This window comes from Ceratosolen solmsi, unplaced genomic scaffold (assembly GCF_000503995.2).
Source record: "Ceratosolen solmsi marchali unplaced genomic scaffold, CerSol_1.0 scaffold10, whole genome shotgun sequence".
Classification (NCBI taxonomy): domain Eukaryota; kingdom Metazoa; phylum Arthropoda; class Insecta; order Hymenoptera; family Agaonidae; genus Ceratosolen; species Ceratosolen solmsi.
The window spans coordinates 13,927,647-13,941,771 of record NW_011948412.1 but is presented as its reverse complement, the minus strand read 5'-3'; the positions used below and the strand labels follow the sequence as shown (position 1 = coordinate 13,941,771).

At 39.2% G+C, this 14,125-nt stretch overlaps 2 protein-coding genes across 2 annotated transcripts in view; both read right to left on the bottom strand.

The window, feature by feature from the left end:
- Positions 1 to 2,354: 2,354 nt before the first annotated feature.
- LOC105365096 (zinc finger protein castor homolog 1) lies at positions 2,355 to 9,066 on the bottom strand. Its single transcript, XM_011503191.1, has 6 exons — positions 9,038 to 9,066; positions 7,661 to 8,308; positions 6,956 to 7,420; positions 5,269 to 5,367; positions 3,757 to 4,028; positions 2,355 to 3,693 (listed from the first exon to the last, which is right to left on the bottom strand). The coding sequence occupies exons 2-6, from the start codon at positions 8,298 to 8,300 to the stop codon at positions 2,437 to 2,439; spliced, it is 2,733 nt and encodes a 910-aa protein (XP_011501493.1). The 5' UTR covers positions 8,301 to 8,308; positions 9,038 to 9,066; the 3' UTR covers positions 2,355 to 2,436.
- Positions 9,067 to 9,071: 5 nt separating this feature from the next.
- The window catches only part of LOC105365088 (zinc finger protein castor homolog 1), a gene marked incomplete at its 3' end in the record, with an annotated part of 132,356 nt that continues 127,302 nt past the window's right edge, over positions 9,072 to 14,125 (bottom strand). The window contains exons 7-8 of the mRNA XM_011503178.1: positions 10,411 to 11,214; positions 9,072 to 9,583 (exon numbers count right to left, since the gene is read on the bottom strand). Of these exons, the coding sequence (XP_011501480.1) occupies positions 9,072 to 9,583; positions 10,411 to 11,214 (1,316 nt within the window). The remainder of the gene's footprint in view (positions 9,584 to 10,410; positions 11,215 to 14,125) is intronic.

Below are 14,125 nucleotides of genomic sequence, written 5' to 3'. Positions count from 1 at the left end.
GAAAAGATTGATAATCATTGTCTTTGCGAATAATATAACGGTATGCTTATAAGCAAGAAATAAACGAATGCTTATTTTTTACATAATAAAAATATTTAAATAAAAAACTTACATTTTTGCAAATATTAAATAATTATACCTTTAAATTTTATAATTCTATTTTCATAAATTGCTTTACAGTTCAAACTATTATTCGTAAATATAATGATAATCGCTGTGTAATGAAGTTGTGCGGTTTCAAAGTAAAAGATGCTGCCATCTATGTGAAGTCGAAGCAACCTAAACGAAGTTTTATGGAACTATGTAGCATACAATAATACATGCACTGTTAGCGTTAGTGTGGCCGTTCCGCATTAAGAAATAAATACAATTCTTTGCTAAGGCACACGATTCTACGAGAAAAATTCCAGAAGCAACCCAAAGGCACCCTAGTGTCACATCATTTACGAACTTTAATCGAACATATAACTTTATTATTAAAGAATTGTGTGAAAAAATTAACGTCTTTTAAAACCGAACTTTCACTTCCTCACCTTCCCTTATGACTGTCACTTTTGCAATATGGTTTATCGAATATCTCGAAATATACAATTTTTTACTGCCGAGATATTTGTCGTTTAAATTGTCATTTTTTTCGTTTTCTTTTGCCTCGATAATAATGTTAACGTAAGATCTGCGTATTCTACACGCTTCTATTATACACATTCATACACACAAATGGAAATATATACACGTATATATTTATGTATATATATATATATATTTTTTTTTTTTTTTAATTTCCGTAATTCCTAATTCAAATCAGCTTCCTTATTGTTTATAGTATACGCCGAATATACTTTATTATATATTTCTCTCGAATTTTTCCGCTTTTTGAGTGCTTTTCCTTCTTTCTTTTATCACCGTTATTAATTTTGAATAAGTTACTTGCTCTCCTTTACTTTATAGATCTTATCTAGTTTTCACTTTAATATCTTTAGCCATCGTTGCCTACATCCACTTTTCGTATTATTTTAATTTTTATCATTCGCTTCGTCTGGCAGCCTTTTTTTATTTTTCATTTTTTTTATAAATAAATCTTCACAATACTGTTTGTAATACGATATTCTACGCACATTTCAAGCGCATTTTCTATCCGCCCGAAGAGTGTACCTTTTTATTATTGTTTTCATCGTTATTTGCTTTTTTTAATAATACAATTATACAATGGTTAAATTCTACTTGGTTCACTGTAATGTCGGGTATTGCATTACTTACATACATAATTACATGCGCGAGGTGTGAGAAAGAGCGCAGGAAATCCAAATCGTCGCTTCTCTCCTTGCTCGTTTTATTATTATTCTTATTTTTTCTCTTAAACTCGTAATTAAATCAGTCGCCATGAACATTGAGAAAAGCAAATCTCTAACGCACCTTATCTTTCTATTCTTTCTCGTTCGATAGTACACACAATATATTTAAATAATCCCGATCTCGATCGTTATTAGTGACTTCCTCTCTATTAATTACAGAAAATAATTAAAATGACTCAGAGCCTCGAATCGTATACCTCAATGACAATAATAATAATGAAAAAAAAAATAATAAAACAAAAATAATAATAAAAATAAAAATAAAAATGACATAATAAAAGATAAAAAATAAAAAAAAAATAATAAACAGTCGACGAAGATCAACAATTTTATTCAGTTCCTCTTTATTTTGATCGTTGGTCGTCGTTATTTGCGTCGTGACAATTAGCTACTTACTTGACTATTAAAAACTCTACTCTTTATATGTATACGGCGCCTCCTCTTTATTACACTATTATTTATCTTAAAGACTCGTAGAGCATTCTTTTAAAAAAAGAACGTCTCTTTGAAAGTTATGCACAGTCGAGTAAAAATGTACATAGTTTATCTCTCTATCTCTTCACGTTCACAAAAAGTTTAATTACAAGCTACAACGCCTATACACTAGAAAATATTTATAGATAAAATCTGTACAAGAAGTATTTCAGTGTTCGTCGACTCATCGCAACCAATAATAATATTAATAATAATAATATCAATAATATTAATAATAAGATTAATAATATTGACAATAATAATAATAATAATATTATTAATAATGTTAATAATATTAATAATATTAATATTAACAATAATCGTAATAATCGTAATAATCGTAATAATCATAATCATAATAATAATAATAATAATAATAATAATAATAATAATAATAATAATAATATTAATATTAATAATAATAATAATAATAATAATGATAATGATAATAACTTCTCTTGACTATGAAACCCCGTCTGTTGCACGCGCACTGTCTCCGCCCCCTTGTCCCGTTGCCCCTTACCCCATTAGAAGAAGATAAGGGCCCGTCACTCGCGACCAGCCGCTATCAGTTTTTCTGCAGGCGCTGATATAGCTGGTCCTCCTCATGCTAAGCATCCATGTGACGGTATTTGTGGGCCGACATCTGGGCCAGTCCCAGCACCGCGTACTGGCACTGCAGGCAATGATAGTGCGTCTGCTTGCCGGAGTGCTGGCACTGGACGGCGCCGCAAGGTTGACTGGGCGTGAATTTCTGGAAGCCTGCCGCGGCGATGCTGTCGAGCTTCGCGTGCTGCCTCCTGTGGGCCACGACTTTATTCGTATCCGTGCAGACGAAGTCGCATTTAAGGCAGTGGAAGTGCGAGGCCTTGTTTTGCATGGAGCCGAGGGACGACGTGTAGGCGCATTGGCTTCTGCCACAAGGTACGTTCGCTCTGTACTGCTGGAAGTCGCCGCCCATAAGGGTGTCGAGCCTTTCGTGCCTAGCCGTGTGCTGGACGAACCGCGTCTTATCGCAGAACGAATAGCCGCAATCTTGGCGCATGCAGTGGAAGTGAGTCTGATGCTCCCGGTAGCCGCAGTGCGGGTACCGACAGTCTTCGTTAAAGCGGAAGCGGATGTAGCCTTCGGGCACTGGTTCGTCCTTGAGCATCCTCATCGAGTGGTGGAGTCGCTGCTTCTTCGCCTCCGGAGAATTCGAGTCTGGGGGCGAGAGCGAGCGCTTCGTCAGATTGAGGTTGGCAGCAAGCGAGGCCAGGGGATTCTCGTCCCTGCCGGGGGGGAGGAAGTTTCCCGGTGGTAGTCCGGGGGCGAACATGAGACCGGGCGCCCCGGCGTACATGGCACCGCCATGCTGGAGGAACGGCGGTAGCGCTTGGTTCATCAGGGCTATCTGCTGGTTCATGGCGGCCATGACGGCTGGGCTGGGAAAGTGGAAGCCGTGGCTAAGATCGAGCTCGAAGCTCGGTGGCCCTTGTTGGACGTTTGGCCCGGCCATGACTTGGGTCAGCTGTGGCTGCTGTCCGTTCTCGTGGTTGTCGATGATGGAGACACTGTTGACCTCGTGCGCCTCGGGCTGCTCCCTCTTAATGTTGGTCGAGCTCTGGATTTGCTGCTGCACCTGATTACCGGACTCGAGTTTCATTTCCTTCGAAGGTAGAGATTGCTGTTTGAGACTCTGTTGCATCTGCCGCTGCATCTGATTCTGAAAGTTTTGGATGTTCTGGGCTATCTGCACGTTCTGAGCCATAAAGTCGTGCTTCTGGGCTTGTTGCGAGAGTTGCGTCAAGTATTCGTGGTGGACCAGTTGTTGGTGGTTGTTCGCCGACTGTTGTTGCTGTTGCTCATGCGACTGCGGCAGTGGCGTCTGCTGTTGTTGTTGCTGCTGCTGCTGCTGCTGTTGCTGTTGCTGGTGCTGCTGGTGTTGATGCTGCTGCTGGTGCTGTTGCTGCTGCTGCTGTTGCTGTTGGGGCTGCTGCTGCTGGCTGAGGATCGCGCCTGTCGAATGCTTGGCAATGTGGGCCACGAGGCGGTCGAGCTCGGAAAATGCCTGATTGCAGGCGTTGCAGTGGTAGTGGTTTTTACGTTTCAGCTTGCAGAATGGGCGGCTACAGCTCTGCTCGGGCCCATACAGCGTATGCGACGAGGAAGACGAGGTCGGCGAGGTGATCGAGCTCGTCGATGGAGCCAGCTGGGTAGGCTCTGCAACCATAGATCATTTGTTATTGAGGTTCTTACGACTGTGTTGAGTATAGGGATATTGTCATTAGATGAACTTTTACGAAATAATGTGCGTCTGTCCGCTTGTCCGTGGAAATATCTTTGCACGTAAGTTTCTTAACTTGAAATTTGTGTAATATTCTCAGGCTCATTATTAAACTTTTATTATTAAAATCTTTATGCGAAACAATGATGAGACAATGCCAAAGTCTTATATCGGCTTTTTCATCATTTTTTTAAGATTTGCAAAAATCTCTTGAATCTCATTAGTTATTCTGATCGGCGACATAAGTTTATTAATTTTTTTTATAAAAGATATTTCCACGGTATATAGGAATAAGAGCAAAGCAATTTCAATAAAATGATTGATGCTCGTGTTAATTTAATTATGAAATATTAAATGTAGAAAGGAAAGTTATTTTAGCAAAGATTATTATTTAACTACTTCGTTTTATATTGAATCATCAAAATGATAAAATAATATTTGATTAAAATTAGTTGCTTCGTTTTAAATAAACGAAATAATGTATTAAGTAATTTAATTTTACTTGCTATTTATACACTAAAAATATTACTCATTAAATACATCGTACGAATTATAATTACAGTGCATTATAAATATTTTAAAATCACTGATCTGCATCATGCAAAAGGTCTTAATTTATTCCAATTTTAATATATCTTAATAATAATGTCTATAATTTTTCAATATCAATCTAATACCCAATACTGGCACAGATGAAATTTATACAAATCTAGCATCTATAAATACCTTAAAAAACAAAACAAGATTTATTATAGTGAATAAAAAGAAGTAGATAGATAGATTTGAGCTTGCTTTCATATTATTGTAAACGAAAAAATGCACTATGTATGAAAGAAGAAGAAAAAAATAAATAAAACGAGGAGAGAAAGATAGATCGACATAGAGAGTAAAAGATAGGGAAGGTTGGGGGATAGGGAGAGAGAGAGAGAGAGAGAGAGAGAGAGAGAGAGAGAGAGACACGCACGCATGCACGCACGCACAAACTACATACGTATATATGTGCGCGCGATTCGTGGGTGCATATACATGCATGCATGTGTGTATATAAAAAAGAAACTCTGTGTGCGTGGAGGGGGTTTAATGTGTGTTTATGTTTGTGTTTGTGTGTGTGTGTGTGTGTGTGTGTGTGAGAGAGAGAGAGAGAGAGAGAGAGAGAGAGAGAACTTAAACACGAACCTTGGTGCACGGAAGCTCGCATGGATAGTATGGCGCCCGGTAGTGTGGGTTCGCTCGGCGGTCCGCTGACCGGATAATAGGTGCCTGCCGCCCTCACCACTAGCAACAATCAACCAAAAACAACCAACACTTCAAATGTACGTCCCGACTCTAATTAAACAAAATCACGCACGCACAAATACATACACGCTCACACCTACTACCGAGTATACGTAGAAAAATTTTATCAGATCGGATTTTATTGTACTTACAAAATGTCGTACATTTTACATTTCGTATGCCACTGGAATTCGCTAGATCATCATCGTCATCATCATCATCATCATATATATATATATATATATATATATATATATATACATATTTGTTTTTGTAAAATCTTAATTAAGTGTGTAAAGATTGAAAAATTGCATGTTATAGATCATAAAAATATAATGGAAAATTCTTGCTTATAATGAATTTAAATGGTTTTGTAAATTATTAGCGTATTTCATAGATATGAATTTTGTAAAAGATTGATCAGAAATGTCGTGTAAAATGTGAATTTACTTGTCATTTGGATATTACCTTATATTTCTTCATGAATAAAATTATTATATTGCATTTCTTACTTGTTATATTTACAGAACAACATAAAATATAAATTTCCTTTCCGACAGACAGTGAGATACTTGACGTTAAATGCTTTATTGAATTTTGATTAAAGATCGATCTGTACGTATTACATGGTTGAAATTTTTTAAATCAACACTGACCATTCTTTAAAGAAAGTATACAATAGATACGTGCAAATTACATGCATACTTAAGTTCTAGCTACCGCTATATTACCATTAATTTATTTATCAGCTTGCGAATTAATATGGATTTTATTTCTTAATGTTTATAACGATATGTAAAATCATTGTATTCTCCATATCAATTTCTTAAATGTATATTTGATATCGACATTGAAATTTATAAGCATTTGATAGCCACGAGCATAAATGTTTGTAAGCTTACTATTTAATATTTAATATTCAAAAATCATTGTTCAATTATTTTGTATATTATGGATTAACTTTATATCCCCGTACTTCAATAAAGAGGTATTTACCGATTTATGACAAAAGTTATTAACTTGAGGCAGTGATAAAAAAATATAATTTAATATATAAAATATAAAATATAATACAAGGCAATATTTAACAACAACAATAATAACAATAATAAGAATTACTATAATTATTATGGTAGCGTTAGTAATAGTAGTGGTAGCAGTAGTGGGTGTGATGGTAATATTAATAATAATAATTACAACAGTAATAAAAATAAAAATAAAAATAATAATAATAATAATAATAATAATTGATAAACAATGAGATAATAATAAAATTTCATAAAGCTAAGGTAAATAATAGAACAGTAGCTAGATTTAAATGAATAAAATCAACCAGCAAATTACGAATATGTATAGTATAATATAATATATGTAAAAGTATCCTATCGAATGGCTTCAGTACGTCTGACAAACAAAAACCAAAAAACAAAAAAACAAAAAAAAACAAAAAAAAAAAAAAATGAGGAAAAAGGGAGAAAAAAATACCGAGCACTAATAAACTTGTACTAATTGATAATAAAAAGATACGATAAAACGTCTCTAAATCGTGCAAATCCAACAATTAGAGTAAGTCCAGAGGTGTGCTCACCCGTAGTCTTATTACTACCGTCGCCGGGGCTCGCGAGCTCGAGGTCTTTCTGCTCGGCCCTCGCCTCATCGAGACTCTCGCTGAGCTTGTCGATGAGCTCCGCCGGGTTCTTCACGTGTATCCGGGGCTTCGTTTCCTGCATCATCGTCTCCTCGGCTACGGACATGCCCTCGTTGTGCTGCTTCTCGTGCAGCGCCATCGTCGAGTAGCGCACGAAAGAATATCCGCAGCCCGGGCGCGTGCAGTGAAAATGGCGATTGACGCGATTGCTGTGGCATCCGGGGAGTCGACAGTCGACCATACGATCGAAGAACGCAAATCCCGGCGGTATGTCCACGTTGTCGTGGAAGTCCTTGCTATGCATGAGTAGCTGGTCCGGGCGGTCGGTTGAGAAGTGGCAGCGCGGCTGCGAGCAGTGGTGGTGCCTGCTCGAGCGCAATGCGCAAGAGAGATCCGGACAAGCATCTGCGGAGAGGTCGATCGTTTACGTTTTGTTCATGTGCTGTTTGGTACACGCGAGTATTTTTTTTTTTCTTTTTTTTTTCTATCTTTCATTTACATATATGTATATTATTGCGCACAGAGTCGGGGGTCTTGAAATTTGGAGAATTTTTACCTGTCTTTTAACGGCATTAATGCGGCTAACTTAATTAAGCGCGCCTCGATTACCTTGAAAAAGCGTAAAATCTGTATATATGTAAATACCTTGATTGTAAGTGGAGAATCCAACGGGATCTCCATTGGTAGGTGAGAGGCTGCCTTCCCTGTCGTCGCCGGGCATATGACAGGGCGTGATGGTCATGGTGGTGGTAGCGGTGGTCGCTGCGGCCGAGGGCGTTGGTTTTGGTAGCTTGAAGCTAGTGAATATCGCCTGGGGCGAATCTTGTGTGTGGCTCGTCGGATCGCCACCACTCCAGATCTCGATGACTCTGTTCTTGGGCGGTCGACCTCGCTTCCGCCTGAACATCGCGTCGATGTTGGTCAAGTGGGTGAGGGTAACGTCCGAGGACAGGGGATGCGAGGCGCACGAGAGGTTGAGCTGTCTACTGTACTCGTGGATTTTGTAGTGCTGGAGCCTACGAAAGGGCTTGTCTGTGGCGAGGATGACCTCACGACAGTTCTCCCAGTTACAATGATAGTGCTTCTCCTTATCGGCGTAGGGGCAGATCGACTCTTCGCAGCCCCCCTCCTCGAAGAAAGCGTCGGTTATGCGCTCCTGGGTTTCGTGCTCGCGCAGATGTTCGCGAACCTCGCGGGGATCGCGGAGAGTGGCGCCGCACCGATCCAGGGCGCAGTGGTAGTGATCCTTGCCGAGCCCGCAATTACAATCCACCGGTGCCGGCATCAGATAGGCTATATACAAGGAAGAAATATGTCAATAGTTGTTTTGCATTAGTGGCTCTGTAATCTGCGTTTATCATATTTCGCGACTCTTCTTGGCACGCAGCCGAAGGATACACTCGGTCGTGTTCGTCGGATCTCGTTGTGCGCTTCACGACGATTCGAAGGAGTAAAATTTACTTACGATTCGGCAAGCGATATTTATTACGACGTTGTATTTGGAAACGTGGATGCTTGTTTGAAGAAAGCTCGATGATTTTGTTTCGAGTGCTTGACTTTAGCATTTACCAATTCATTTCGCTTTAATATTTTTATTTTTATTTATTATTTGTATTTATTTATTTATTTACTATTTTTTTTTTTTTTTTTTTTTTTTTTTTTTTTTTTTACGGAAAGTTAAATTTAAAGGTTGATTTAATAAGGTACACGAGTTGCGAAACTCGGGATTCCGTAATGTGTATGTCGGTTGTGTGCTGTGGTAGCTTAGGAGTATCGAGTGTCGATGAATGAATGCTGAGTGATATGTCAATGATATGGATGACATGAATAGTCCAGTAAGCAAGAACAAAACCATCGGATGGAACGAGCAGCAATTAATGAGAACAGTTCATTATGATAAGTCACATTCCATCATAAGGCGTATACACTTTGTTAAAAGTGTTTGCATTATTAGTAAGTGCAGTTCGCAGGCCAAAGTGGCTTCTGCTTCTCTCGCTAAATCAAAATCATTTATTTATTCACCTAATTCCGTGGAAGTGAGCTGCTGCTGGTGTTCGACACCACCGGCTCCCAAGATGGTCATTGTCGTTGCCGTGAGGTCCATTGCGAGGTCACTGACGCTCTGGAAGGAATCGTCCATTGAGTAGTACGAAGGCGAGCCGCGATCCTCGTTGGAGCTCTCGCCATTAAGACTGAGCGACAGCCCTTGGGGCCCCATTTCGTCCGGTGCCCACGAGCCTGGTCCTCGTATACCGGAGCCGCTGCTGCCACCACCGCCACCGCCACCTCCACCACCACCGCCGCCGACGCCACCGCCGCCTCCGCCCCCGACCTGCTTGTACTTCCGGTAGGCGAGCTCCGAATCGTTACGCTCGTGTTTGCGCTTATGAGAGAAGAGTTGCCCCGAAGAATGAAGGACGTAGCTGCACTGCGGGCGGATGCAGTGGATGTGATTGCAGACGCGGGAAAAGCGACACTGCTCGAACGGACAGGCCTCGGACTTCATGAACTTCTTGAAGCCGTCGCGTGACAACTGCTCGTCCTTTATGTGGTATGACTTGTGCTTGTCTGTAGAGAAAGAGACATGAGTACTCGACTTTTCCAATTCTATGAGCAAATGAGACTAATTCAATGATGCGTGATTGATTATTATTTTGCATTGCAGTTTTTAAATAGTGTTTTCTCTTTGCATTAGACATAAATCAGCTGTAATTATTTGACGCGATATGCGATCGTGAAGAATTTTAACATTTCAGTGAACAGAAAAGCTGCGGATGTACAGAACCAATTTTAGCAATGAAAGTTTTAAGAGATCTCGATGAATTATAAGAGGACGTGAGCAATTAGTTTGGAAATAGATATACATTAACCAAGGATTGAAACATTTGCTCGTTCGTTCGTTCGTTCGTTCGTTCATTTTACAATGCATGTACATAATAAAGTTATAGCTGTGGTGCAATTGCAAAAAGTTTTACGAGGGGTAGGTAGCGCATTATCGTCGGATGCTAATCGAGATTGGAAACCATCGGAGACAACACGTATCCATCTTGCTCTCTAAATTTTTAAGAGCGAGTTTTTACATATTGAACTGCGCGTGCGATACTGAACAGCCAGCCGATCATCCTTACCGCCACTTATGTCTCAAAAAACTCTCCCCCCCCCCTCTCTATCTATCTATCTATCTATCTATCAATCAATCAATCTATCTATCTATCTATCTATCTATCTATCTGTCTATCTATCTCTATATATCTCTATCTCTATCTCTCTATCTATCTATCTCTCTCTCTCTCTCTCTCTCTTTCTTTCGTTAAATCTCGATAAATGAAAGGCCAGCGCGAAAAATTTAGAGAACAAGGGGCGTCGCTGGAGGGTAGGAAGGTCATCGGCCTCACCCATATCAGCCTTGTTCTTGAACGTGTATCGACAGCCGGTCCTTCGGCAGTGGAAGTGCGTCGTCCTCTGGCCGGCAAAGGGACAGTGCTCGGTCGCGCAGCTCTCGGTCGCCCGGAACCTTTGGAAGCCCTCCTGGATGATGGCCGAGTCCTTCCTATGATAATTCGCGTGCATCTGCACATCCGAGGTCGATATATAGACCTTGTCGCAGTTCTCGTGGATGCAATGGTAATGGGTTTGCTTGCGATTGTGGGGACATTGTCTGCCAGGGTGGCGGTCGGCGCAGTCGTCGGTCGGCGAGTACCTCATAAAGCCGTGCTGAAGCGACTCGTCGCGCTTCTTGTGCCATTTGAAGTGCCGTATCATCTCTTCCTTCTTTACGAACACGCGGCCGCTGCAGTCGAGGCAGTGGAAGTGCTCGCGACAGCCGAGGTCCTTGCAGTACGAGCTTCCGCACTCCTGGCCACTGCTGTAGCGGCGCACATAGCGCGAGTAGTCGATCATCGGCTGGGGTAGGCCTCCTCCACTGCCCCCGCCGCCTCCGCCACCGACACTGACACCACCGCTACCACCACCACCACCACCACCACCGCCACCACCACCACCAACTCCACTGCCGGCTCCTCCGCTGCTTCCTCCACCGCTGCCACCACCGCTGCTGCCGCCTCCGCCGCCGACGCCGCCGACGCCGCCGCCGCCTCCACCACCCCCGGAGCTCGTCTTCGTGCCGCCGGGAGGAGTCGTGCCGCTCGAGCCGATGAGCGCCTCCGCGGAGACCGGCGACATACTCTGACGCAGGAGCGCTGCAACCGAAAAGGCGTTTCTTTACTTGCTTCCTTCGTAACCTTTTCGTACGGCATCGTTGCTCTTCAGTTTTAATTACTGGCAACGATGGCATTGCATTTAGGTTTATTTATTTATACGTAGCTATACGTGGCTGTATGTGGTGCACGGGCTGCGGACCAAAGCTTGAATCGTTGCAATTTTTGCGTGACAAATATAATAATGGCGATAAGGTATATCTACTGGACGATATGGATTCTGGCTCAACGGTAACGCACCTTCGTTAATAATCGTCCGATTAATTTCTCTTTTACTTTGCATTCGGTTACTCATTTTCTCTCTTGAAAATATTATTCTAATACTTCTAATTTCTAATTGCTATATTATTGTGCTGTTCGATGAAGTGCCGTGCATTGGCGATACCACACCAGCATTCAAAATTCTACTAGTCTCTTATTCTTTCATTCTTTTTTTCTGTTCTTTTTTGTCTTTCATTTTGGAAAATCGGCGTATATGACAATACTTTTAATAAGTCATTCTAAATATGCAGCATTACTGTCTTATCATGAATTTTGAATAATTGAGAATTGTTAACAATGGCCCGCGCTAATACATTGCACGAACAATTTATGGAATTGAAGCGCATAAATTCATTATCATATACATTGATTTAAATTTTCTCCTTTCGTTTTTTAATTTTACTTACAAGCTATGGACCGGCGAATAAGATGATAATTCATGTGCTTATTCAATTTAGTTAGTAGATAATTAAAACTCCTTCACATACGCAATGCTATTTAGTTTTTATTCTTTCAAGAAATAATGATTTATTTGAAGAAAAAAAAAACGTAGTAATTTTTAATAATTTTATTAAGAAGTTCATACAAGCAAATAAAAAGAAACAGAAAAAATAAGACAAAAATTAAATTCTAATACTAAGATGGAGACATGTCAGTCGTATTTGCAAGAAACTGCTTAAGAGATTATGTTGTATAATATAACAAAATTATGTAGTATAGATACAAGATATAACACACATTTTACATAAAATTATGCATTACATGTAAATAAACAAACATTTACAATAAATACACAATGGTAAGTTAAGGATACTTTCGTATCAAATAATAATCGTCGTGAAATTCATTATGTCCATAAATTTTTAACTATTATATAAACAATGCAAATTGCGTGCATACTTAATTTCCCATATACAATTAGCGATTAATAATCAATTTTATGAATATGAATTATTAATACCATTCGATTTATCAAAATCGAATACGATGGTTCCTGTCTCGGTCGATTCCGTGCGTACATACATGTGTTTTATGCTTTTTTTCTGTATTTTTTTTTTTTTTTTTTTTTTTTTTTTTTTGTTTTGTTTTGACAAATAGAGAAACTCGAATAAAGAAACCGTGTGTCTTTTAAAGAAAATTTTCTTGCTCGAGTAGCACAGTCTTCTCTCTAGTAAAAAAATAAAAAAAAAAAAAATGGGAAAAATAATAATTATACCGATGCTTAGTAAAATGTTTCATAAACATTGCTACTAACGTAATAATAAAGGGTAATTATATCGATTTAGCATTTTTGGCCAAACGTCTGACATGAAAATGAAAGATTTCGAACTGCATTACTATCCGAGCCGGTTGATAATGATGCCAACCTCGATGTCGGACAGCTCTCGCTCGATAACTGTCTCCGAAGGTCTGTCGACTGAAAAATTTGATCGATCGTCCGCCTGGCGTCGCCTCTGCCCATGCGATCGTGATACACGCACGAGAAATTCTGTCATGCAAATTAGGCGAACCCCGTCCATCGACCTACGTGACAATGGAGACTACGGAAAGCTGATTAGTCAGTAGTTTTTTTCCCTTTTCTCTCTCTTTCATTTTCTTTTCTTTTTTCTTTTCATTTCTTTCTTTTTTCTTTCTTTCTTTTTTTTTTTTTTTTTTTTTTTTTTTTTTTTTTTATATTATAATGCACACCGAATGTCTTGCATAATTTTGCATCGTAGCGGAAACGAAGAATTCCTTAGTGCAGAATTTATTGTCGACGTATGGAGCGGGCCAGAGAATATGTTCGGCAGAGAATTGGTTTGTCATCGTAATTTTGCATGTAAATGATAAGGCCTTATAATATGATTTATAATATGATAATTATTTCTTACGGCGTGTGCTTTTAATGGTGACCGATTTTCAACTTTTACTTTGATTCGAATGCGACTACGTTATATATTGTCATTTTACACTTACTTGCATATGAAAATATTAATTGGACGATTTAACTATCAATGTATTTCTAGTCAAGTAATTGTGTACGGATGTAATCGTCATCATTCGCACATATGTCCAATTATCATATAATCTTTAAACAACGTAAGGTTTATCGTATTATCATTAATTGCCCTTGGCTTTTTCTTTCTTACCTTTCTTTTTCTTTTGTTCTTTTATTAAGGTCCCAGGTATTTTATATTTAATCTTTGTTAATTTACAGGAATTCGGAAATAATTGCTATTATTCATAGCATGACTTATATATAAAAGAAAGAAAAAAATCCCAACAAAAAATAAATAATTCAATATCCATCAGAATAATAAAATTCGGTAAAAGAATGATAGTAAAAGGAATTCTAAAAACTTAATAAGATCTAATAATTCTTTGGAATATTATGTAGAAAAATTAACGACCGCCAAAACCATAGCAAGAAGCAAAATGTCACTCAAACTGCGTCCTCGAACTGCTAATTACAAGGTAGCAGAGCAAAAAATTTAGCGATTTAATCTGTCTCGGAAATATTTCAGACTATAAATTTAAAAGAGGGGAAGAGAGAAACTAAGAGAGAAGGGAATCCTATGGATGCGGGTACAATACGTCGGACTTTCAAGAATTCATTATGAGCTTAGCCATGAAGATTTCTTTAGGCAACTTC

Bases quoted from the DNA above. Each gene is read 5' to 3' on its own strand.
- LOC105365096 (XM_011503191.1), bottom strand. From the start codon at position 8,300: ATGCCGGCACCGGTGGATTGTAATTGCGGGCTCGGCAAGGATCACTAC. The intron at 7,421-7,660 runs GTATTTACATAT...ACCTCTCCGCAG, and splicing joins ATTCTCCACTTACAATCAAG to ATGCTTGTCCGGATCTCTCT. The intron at 4,029-5,268 runs GTTCGTGTTTAA...CTATGGTTGCAG, and splicing joins GCGAGCTTCCGTGCACCAAG to AGCCTACCCAGCTGGCTCCA.